The 10,547-nt window shown below is 37.2% G+C and overlaps 1 protein-coding gene across 2 annotated transcripts; it reads left to right on the forward strand.

Annotated features, from left to right (window-relative positions):
- Positions 1-1,177: 1,177 nt before the first annotated feature.
- Positions 1,178-10,259, forward strand: acsbg1 (acyl-CoA synthetase bubblegum family member 1). 2 transcript variants are annotated; one of them, XM_079859267.1, is made up of 15 exons: positions 1,178-1,360; positions 2,901-3,005; positions 3,745-3,809; positions 3,907-4,178; positions 4,315-4,403; positions 6,745-6,865; positions 6,950-7,030; positions 7,115-7,264; positions 7,355-7,531; positions 8,132-8,310; positions 8,409-8,642; positions 8,737-8,954; positions 9,069-9,208; positions 9,291-9,537; positions 9,679-10,259. In XM_079859267.1, exons 2-15 carry the CDS (start codon positions 2,944-2,946, stop codon positions 9,753-9,755), a joined length of 2,112 nt encoding a protein of 703 aa, XP_079715393.1. In that variant the 5' UTR covers positions 1,178-1,360; positions 2,901-2,943; the 3' UTR covers positions 9,756-10,259. The 2 variants fall into 2 exon arrangements, with proteins under 2 accessions (XP_079715393.1, XP_079715394.1); XM_079859268.1 differs by having other exon boundaries at positions 1,284-1,360; positions 2,910-3,005.
- Positions 10,260-10,547: the final 288 nt, after the last annotated feature.

Consider the following 10,547-nt stretch of genomic DNA (forward strand, 5'->3'; position numbering starts at 1 on the left):
CATCACTAAGTGAAAGGACAAAACATGTCCTAGCCTACATAAAGTTCCCTGCTATAGTGAAAAAATAATAATTTGAAAATGTATTTGAAATAGATTTTTTTTTTTGTGCTAAGTATTCTACAAATACATTTACATATTTAAGCTTAATTAAAATACCCTGCAATTGTACTTTTGGTATATTAAACTGGGAAACCATCCCACAGGTGGGATGTTTACCATTATATATTTAAAACAATAATATCTTAGTAAAAACCTAAAGTAATATTGACAAACTATATATCATTTAAAAGCTTACAATCTGTAGCTTTCATATTTAAGTTAGATGTTTAAGTTAGAACTCAACAATAGTAACATGCTCACAGGCTGGGTTGTCATTTAAAAGCAGGAGTAATGAGACAACTAGTGGTGAAACATGACATCTGGTGCAGTGAAAGCTTATGACAAGACCTTCCTAAAGTAGCCTACATAACACAACAATTAGCCTAATAATACTTAGATCTTTAGATCTTCCATTCTATTAATCTTAGATAATGTTATTCTACGTTTACTAATAGATAATAATAAATTTAAAAAAGCATTAGGCAATGCATTATGAACAGTATGCTGCCTACCTATTTGTAAATGAACATTATAAGTGTTGGTTAAATGACTATACTTCTCTGAAGATTGCATTCATTAGCCTACAGTACATCTAAATAAATAATTAGCCTTATTTTTGAAACTATACTTTTAAACTCTGGAGGGCAGACATTATTTTAAACAAATTAAAAATAATGTCTATAATTATTTTTCTCTAGTGTTAATAAAGCATGTATGCCTGATGCTTGTGAAATAACAAGGGCATGATTAAAATGAATTGATGTTTTCATTTGTTTTGTTTTCAGATGTGAAACCAGCGACTATATTTGACCACCAGATGGCCACAATAGAAGTCGACTCTTTTACCTTACAAGCGAGTGGAAAGCTCTTTGGAACCTAAAAAAAGCCAATTAATAAGCTGTAATAAATAAACAAATAACTGTATCTATGAATGAATGTACGTATGCATGCATGCATGCCAGTGATGGTCGGTTAGCAAACTATTCACTCTTTTGATTCGCTTTTGGATGAATAGGTCAAATGGGTTTGTGATTCAGTATGAATCACTGGGATCGATCACTCACCCTCTGAATCATTTGTAGCGGTTTCCCTCACTACTAAAGGATACCTCAGAACGAGAACAAACCAGAGAGCTTGATAAAGTGGATGTTTACCTATAATCTATTAAAACCTACAAAAGCGTCCTATCCTTTACCAGCGGTGAAGAGGGCTTAGATCATCACCAAGTGTTGCAGTGCAGCTTGTGAACCACTTATAACAGGTAAAGACACTTTCATTTCAATGTTAGCCTACTATTTACTTTTTCTGCTTATGGTTACGAATATTATCATATAGCATGAATTTTGCATATCCCAACACGGTTAGACAAAAATAGCTTTTTTAGTAGGCTAAACTTCATACAAAATTCAATGTGGTTTGACAAGCTGTGGACTTTTGGTCGGTTAACATGACCTCAATAGGTGTCATTAAGATTGTACCTAATCAATAACATAACGCTCATTTTTTTGGGATATATTAGCCTACTATACTTTTCAGAATATATATTAACAATGCAAGTAAACAGATAATTGGATACAAAGTAAAAATAAATGTTTATCTGGATCAATGATCCTGATATCACAGTGTTAAATAAGCACTGGCGATGTTCATTTAACACTGGGGGTTTTGCTTAAGAATCCTCATTTAAAAGTATGAAATCAAAGCAAAGAAAAACTAAGTAGTTTGGCTTAATGTTATTATTATTTCTTGTTATTCCTTAGAATATAATAATAATATTTTTTTGAATAATTATTTATTTAATAAAATGTTAACAACTTCTTCACTGCTTACTAATATTTTAAAAATACAACATGCATAAAACAAACATAAAATGGGAAATTCAGGTTTAAAAATGTCATGTGGTGTGACTTATTTAAAATACCATTACTTTGAAGAATATAATTTAAAACTCGAAAAAAAAATATTAAGATGTGTACACATTAGAACATGTATTAAAGGGGTAAATAATGAAGGAAATATCATTACTCTTTCCTTGATGGTAACACATGACATTTTATAGACATTTTATAGAAATGTTTCTTGAAAATTGTTTTTCAAAATCACATTAACATGAATACAAAGAGTACATTTCTAAGAACTTGACATATATTTAAAACTAGATTTTTGATTGATTTATCCTTTTCTTATCATGGACACTCTTATCTGTCCTTGGCCCATACATTTAAACTTGTATGCTTTGTTGCACTAAACAGAAAGGATTTGAAAATAAAGTATTTGGTGTTTGGAACACAACAAATCACAAAACAGATGCAGTATAAGCTATATATAGTAAGGTCCAATGATAGAAAATATTTGTGTTAGGCTATTAGAAATTCACAGAAGAGGAAAAATATGACTCTTTCTCTCTTTACCTAAAGGTGATGAAACTAAAATAAAAATTGAAATACAAAAATGCAATCAATATCACATTTGTAACACTAAATTAATTTTGATTAAGATACCTTAGAATAACATATATAAGTTATATATATACTTATATAACTTAATATATACTCAGTTGAGTGGGCTGTTTCATTAAAATTCAATGGACTGTAAGACATTTGCATATAAAAGCCCCCACAACCCATTAATATGCATTAAGTGTTTTCACCTAAAGAAATTTCACACTGAACAGACTTTTGCCAACTTTCCAAGAACTTCAAAACATTTCCTAGAAACTCAACATACTAGCTGAAGTTTTTCACATGGAGAATTGTGACACTGCCTCATGGAGCTATTCATTCTGTCCTCATTATGCCAAGAACGGAGAGATTTTGAGTAGTTCATCCCAGTCCTGTAGTCAGCATGAGCACCAGCACTCAAACACACCAGCAAACTGATCCCGCCAATAACCAGCTTGGAAACAGGTATGTGAATGAATGTATTAAGATCTGTTGAATTACCTTGCACTGCGATGGCGTCATCCTGTTGAATTTCCATCTTATGGATTGATATTTGATTCATTTTACGTGAATCAAAATTAATCAAATACCAATGCATTTTCGTTCTTCTTGTTTTTTAAAGAAGCAAAATTAGAATTTTCCTTTAACAATGAGACACTTTTAGTTTCTTTAGAATTTGTGTGAAGTTATCTTTAGCTACAGTTGCCATAGGTAAGAATAACATGCAAAATGTCTAATTTAAAAAGAGTTTGGCACTACTTGGAAAAATCTCTTGGTGTTTGTGCTTTTCACTAAATACTCTAAATCAAAAAGCGCAGCGGAAATGAAATCAGCTCAGCTGCCAGTTCTAGCACTCGTTTATAAAGAGCATCAAGCCGCTCATTTTGCAGGGATGCCAGTTTTAAAGCAACCTAATGTGCCCTCTTACTTGTGGCTGTTACGTCAAGAACTGACCTGAAAAAGAAACCAGTAGTTTCTATGACTGATGGGAACTAGTTTCTCACACATTTTGTGAGTTCCCGTCTGCCAACAAAGCTGCAGGGGCTTTAGGACTTAGTAACCAAAACCCATCATTGTGGGGGCTTACAATGCTGTTGAGCAGTTGCGCCATGTGATTCATGGGTACGGCAGCAAGAGCCGGGTCTGTCCGCAGGGAGAGCCAGAGTCCACTGCTATCTAACAGGTTCAGCACTCTGCATTTCAGCTCAGACTGTTCACCTTCAGGGCCCATGACAGACCTTTTGGAGCAGGATGTTGGCGAAGGTTTGTGTAAGTAGATTAACTCTTATTTTGTTTATCATAGTCCGTTCAATCACATCATCAGATTTTTAGTCATTGAACTGTGATTATCTCCTATTCAATGCAGCAGAGAAAAGGAGCGTTGAGAAGGTTCTGGCAGGTGCGGAATTGGCCCCAGCCCAATCCCTGTGGACTACAGAAGCCAGTGGATCAGTTCAGCTGAGAATAGATGAACTTTGCCCAGAACAGCCCATCACTGTACATCAGATGTTTACCAACTCAGTTCAGAAGTATGGGAAGCTGACTGCTTTGGCAACCAAAAGAGGAAACGAATGGGAAAAAGTGACCTTTTCGGAATATTATCACCTCAGTCGAATGGCCGCCAAAAGCTTTCTAAAGGTGATCTTGGAAAGTTTTTTAAACACTGATTTCATGTTTATGTTACAAAGTTTATTAGCACAGCTCATTCTCATAAGTCATATGCATGGAATTTACGGATTAGATATAATACAGTGATATTTGACAATTCTCCTAGCTTGGTCTGGAGCGGTTCCACAGTGTAGCCATCCTGGGATTTAACTCTGCAGAGTGGTTTATCGCTGCTGTTGGAACTGTGTTTGCAGGGTGAGAAATACCTGTAGGTTGTTTACATTATGCCTAAAATTTCATACGTGTAAGTTTTGGTGTTGCTTGTACTGCCAAACACTTGTACTGTAAGTATGTTTATATGTGCATAATCAAGGTACAGCTGGTTTTTGCGTAGTCAGACTACAGTGTTAATGTCTCTGTCCAAGTATACATGACACTATGCTTAAATCAAATATTTAAATAATTAAATACACACTGTGCATCACCTTTTGTCTTTTGTGTCATGGGCACAATTCAAAGGCCAACTGTTTCACGATTATACAGTTGTATACAGGTCAAGCTACAATTTCATTATCTAGGTCTGTTAGTCCAAATTCACAAAAATCAGCTAACTAAAGCATTTACATGGCATTTTAAAAAGTAATGATTTTGAAATTATTTAGTTTTTGGCTGCATCCGAAAGCTAAAAAATGCTGCCTTAGGAGGATGCATTCCAAGGTAGGAAGGCATCAAGGCACGTCCGAATCCAATGTTAGCTTCACTTCCTGTCTCTTGAGCAACAAGGCAGCATATATGTATCCTACACTGCCTATGATATCCCACCATCCTGTGCATTCCATTCTATGACAGTTAAGGGGATAGTCCACCCCAAAATTTAAATAATGTCATTAATTACTCACCCTCATGTCGTTTAAAACCCGTAAGACTTTCATTCATCTTCAGAACACAAATAAAGATATTTTAAATGCAATCTGAGAGATTTCTGTCCCTCCATTGACAGTCTACGCAACTACCACTTTGGACAGTTCAAAAAGTTCATAAAGAGATCATAAAACTAATTCATATGAATTGAGTGGTTTAGTCCAAATTTTCCGAAGAGGCACGATTGCTTTAAATACATCAACGCACACATCAGTTATGGCAAACAGAAGCTCAAGCACGCTTGCTTCCGTGCGAGAACCAATGTGGTTCATTCTCGTGTTTGAGCTTCCACAAGAACCAATGAGGTTTGTTCTTGTGCGTCAAGCATGCAAGGCTAAACTCAATCTGTTCATCATATAAAGCGATCATATCTCTTCAGAAAATTTGTACTAAACAGCTCAATTCATATAGCCTAGAAATCTAGACGCACCCTAGCGGCAGCAAAATGTATTTTGCAGCCAGGGCAGTCTAGCAACTCTCCATTGACTTTCAAGCTGCAAAAACCTAAATTGGGTCAGGCCAATCACGTCGTGTATAGAGTAGGCGGGGCGGGCTTAACATAATGACGACAGAGTTACGACGGTTACCTGCCACTTGAAAACAAAGAATGGCAGCTGCTGCTGGCGAACAGTCTTTCGAATCGGCTTTGTCCGCGACTCTGGAGGACTTGGAGTTAAGTTCTTCTTTGAGAAAAGAGCAAAGAATGGCACTTAAGTCATTCTTAAAAAAAGGAAGATGTGTTCGTCGTTTTGCCGGCCAGATATGGCAAAAGTTGAATCTATCAACTAGCTCTGCTGTTAGGAAAACGCTCTGGTTGGTTGAAGCGCTGTCCTATTGCGTGCAGAGGGGATTTGAAAGACAGCCGTTTATCCCGCCCCTCGGATTGAGCCGTGTCTATGGTGAGTTTCCAGACCCAACATCTTGATGTAGGTCTGGCTTGCCAGGCTACAATTCATATGGATTATTTTTACGATCTCATTATGAACTTTATCATCAAACATTTAGCATAAAAATATCTTCATTTGTGTTCCGAAGATGAACGAAAGTCTTACGGGTTTGGAACAACACGAGTAAATGATGAAAGAATTTTCATTTTTGGGTGAACTAACCCTTTAATAAAAAAAATAAAGATGGAGTCTGAAAGTTGCGTTTGGTGGTTAGATGTGTAAATACGTTTTTTGACCAATCTTTTTCATTTTTGATGTCATTTCTAGCGAGAAATCAGTATTGTAGTAATTAAATATTCACTTAGCCTTTACCAAAGCTCTCTCTATTTTGCTGTGGATCATTAAAGCGTTATGTTGCCACTGAAGTCGGTCCGAAATCAGTTACGTGAGGTACCTTTGTGCGCAAACACTGCCTGCAAAGTCATTGCCTGATAGGGCAGCGAGGAAACAAGTCAGCTGCTTTAGCTTTCGGATTCAGCCTTAGTCTGACTGATATCTAAAAGTGCATGTAAATTAACTTCCTGTGAAACATGGAACAAGATAACCCAGGATTATTAAAAATGACCCTGGGTTGTCTTATCAATATAAAGCATGAAAAGCCCATTTACACATTGGCCAAGCTCTTACAGGGGCCTATAAATATCAAATGCAAACTGAAGCGAACTAAATAAATAGCAATATTAGGGCTAGAATCCCTACCCTCACATCTATTTTTTTGTTTATGCTAGGGGCATAATGACAGGGATCTATACCACAAACTCACCTGATGCCTGCCTCTTTGTCGCTAATGACTCAAGAGCCAATGTCATTGTTGTGGAAAATCAAAAGCAGCTGGATAAGATTTTACAGGTAAAATTTGATGTACTTTTATTTTCTCAACCTTGACCTTCTGATAATCAATGAACAAACTGATTAATACGTTTTTAATGTTAGGTAAGGGATAAGCTGCCACACTTAAAAGCCATAGTACAGTATTCTGGATCTTTGAAGGAGAAGATGCCCAATCTCTATTCGGTGAGTGTTGGATAAACAGAGACCTGTCTGAGTTGACTTTTTTTTTTAACCAAAGACTTACGGTGACTGCTTGTCTTTGGACAGTGGGAAGAGTTCATGGGACTAGGACTGGAAATCTCTGATCAAGAACTAGATGAAGTCATCAGTAACCAGAAAGCCAATCAGTGCTGCGTACTTATTTACACATCTGGAACAACCGGATCACCGAAAGGAGTGATGTTAAGCCATGACAACGTAAGCAGCTATGAAAAAAATAACATTCACAATATAGTGGCAATGTTGTGTTGTAGATTACTGACAATTTTGAATTCTGTACTCCAATAGATCACATGGACAGCCCATCATGCAAGCAAGGCTGGAGATATTCAGCCAGCTGAAACCAGGCAAGAGTATCTGGTCAGCTACCTTCCTCTCAGCCATATTGCTGCCCAAATCTACGATCTCTGGACAGGGATCCAGTGGGGGGAGCAGGTTTTCTTTGCTCAGCCAGATGCTCTGAAGGTAATTGCTCAAAATCAGGACTCTTGATTAGCTTTAGATTAGGGTGTCTGGTACTGCTCCTGGTGGGCCACTTTCCTGCAGAGTTTAGATCCAGCACACCTACCCTGAAGTTTCTATTAATTCTGCACACTCTACTGGAAGGTGGAACTTTTGCTTTAGATCCTGTAACTGGTGTTATCATCAAATATCAGTGTTGTAATTTAGACTAGCTCATCCGAGTCCAGGCCAAGACCTGAGTAGGTTGAGTCCAGGGGCCGCAAAACTGCTTAAACTAGTCTTGAAAGTTAGTCATCTAATTTTTTTCTTCAAGACTGGTAAAAAGGTAGATCGGTCTAATTTGAATTAGAAAAGTAAGACTGATTACCTCTTGACTAATTTCTAGTTGGCCAAATGAGTTCTTAAGACAGTCTTAACATAGTGGCTAAGTTTATGCAACTGGCCCCAGGTCAAGACAGACACCTGAAGAGGGTCGAGTCCAAGTGAAGGCCGAGTCCGTCATGAAAATATGGTCTTGGACTTGAGACTGGACTACTGCCACACTGTCAAATAAAGGATTGAAGTCTATTCTACATTGTTCACTTGTTTTATCTTCCCTTTTAGGGGAGTTTGGTAGACACCCTTCGAGAGGTAAACCCCACGGCCCACATGGGCGTTCCTCGTGTTTGGGAGAAAATTATGGAAAAGATCAAAGAAGGCATATCACAGTGTGGATACATGAAAAGGAAACTGGTGACATGGGCCATGTCTGTTAGTCTGGAGGCTAATCAAAGGCTTACCAAGTACATAAATAATTTTAAAGTACTGTATATCATTGCCTGTATGTTACATTCATGTTATGTGGACCTTTATGTTTTTATGATCATTGTCTTCAAATCAGGGATGAGGAGAAGTCATTCCTCTTCACTCTCGCTGACAGCTTGGTCTTACAAAAGCTTCGTGCCGAGCTGGGGTTCTCCAGTTGTGTGAAATTCTTTTCGGGAGCTGCGCCTATTGGAAGAGAAACCCTTCAATTCTTCCTCGGCCTCAACATTCGACTGTATGAAGCTTACGGGATGAGTGAAAGCTCAGGACCCCACTTCATGTCTGGACCGAATGTGTTCCGCTTCTCAAGGCAAGCCCTCTTTCCTCAATTTACAGGTTGAATAATTTTAACTTGAAGGTCAATAATCAAGTTCACTGTGTAACGTTTCCTTGAACTCTTCTAGCTGTGGTAAGGTGGTTCCAGGCTGCAGATACAAACTAGTAAACATAGATGCTGACGGAATTGGAGAAGTGTGTTTTTGGGGCCGGAATGTCTTCATGGGCTTCCTCAACCTAGAGCATAAAACAAAGGAGGCTTTGGATGAAGATGGATGGCTCCAGTCTGGAGACTTGGGAAAGGTAGATGAAGATGGCTTTCTTTACATTACCGGAAGAATAAAAGGTAAAGGATGCTATTTTTAACCCTACACATTTTTTTTACTAGCTTTAATGGTACTGTATAATTGGATTTAGGTTAGCTTTAAAGGGCATTTCCATTTAATCTCTTTCCTTTCAGAGCTCATTATCACTGCCGGAGGAGAAAACGTTCCCCCACTTCCCATAGAGGATGCAGTGAAACAGGAGTTGCCAATCATCAGCAATGCTATGCTAATCGGAGACAAAAGGAAATTTCTGTCCATACTGCTAACGCTAAAGGTAAACTATGCTTTAAGAAAAGTTCTGGCTTCAAGAACTCTTAAATCATTTAGGTTATTCTGTTCTTCCTTTCCTTGGATAGTGCACAATCAATCCAGAGACCACAGAGCCTACAGACATTCTTAGCTTGGAGGCTGTGGAATACTGTCAGCGACTTGGTAGCCGAGCGACAAAAGTGTCGGACATCATTGGAGGAAAAGACAAGCTAGTGTACCAGTACATCGAAGAGGGTATAGCAAAGGTCAATTCAAAAGCAACCTCAAACGCACAACGCATACAAAAGTGGACCATATTAGAGAAAGATTTCTCAATTGTTGGAGGAGAACTAGGTGAGTGCCGAAATACCTCCCTATAGATGTCCATTGCTTCTTTCTATAAACTGGGTGGAGGAATGTATCTGGATCTTAACTTGTATTGAACCTGCGCAACTGTTCATTCCAAAAGATAATAGAATACACATTTCTTTTCAGGCCCTACAATGAAACTACGTCGCCCAGTGGTGTTGCAGAAGTATCACAGTGAAATACAGAGTTTTTACAGAGAATAGAAGACCTCCAGACTGGCTGTATCTCTATCAAGATACTGTTGCTTTTTGCCAAGACATATTGCAGAAACATGTTTTTTTTTTTAATTTACATAATTTACATAACATAATTCGTGAGCTTAGAATTATAAGGTTCTATCTCCGTTTAGGGTAGTTCTGAGATATTGAGCATCAAAGTTTTTACATCCCAGCTGGCAATGGAGAGATGGGGCCTTTTTATTTTATTAATAACTACTAACAAAATATTTTTTTACAAAAATAACACCACACAGGCATTAATAAACACCTAATGGATCAGATTATGTCAAAAACTCAATTTCGACCAAAAGTGGAGATAGAACCTTATAATTCTAAGCTCACGAATTTACTCCTATTCTTTTAATTATTATTTTTAAACATACTGTTAATTGTCTTACAGTGTTAGTTTATTGTTATATGATGTTTAATATTCCTGTATGTTTTGATCAGATCTTAAAAATAAAATTTGCTTGCTTTGTGGATATACAGTATATGGCAATGCTCTCATCTTTATGCAGTGTTATAATGATCGTATAAAAGTGCTCTGTAAAAATAAAGACATAGGCTGATTTGCCCATAAAAAATAGACGTACAGTATATATTCCGACCAGTCATGTCTTGATGGTACAGTCATTTCACAATTGACACAGCAAAGGTCAACAGCTGTTTGAACTATATTAATTGTTAACCATAATGTAAAGTTCATTGCTGATGTAAAAGCTCAAGCATAAAAATGAAACATCTATTCACTCTTTTTTTAACGGATTTAACACACTT

Source organism: Squalius cephalus (assembly GCF_949319135.1).
Source record: "Squalius cephalus genome assembly, chromosome: 23".
NCBI classification, from domain to species: Eukaryota; Metazoa; Chordata; class Actinopteri; order Cypriniformes; family Leuciscidae; genus Squalius; species Squalius cephalus.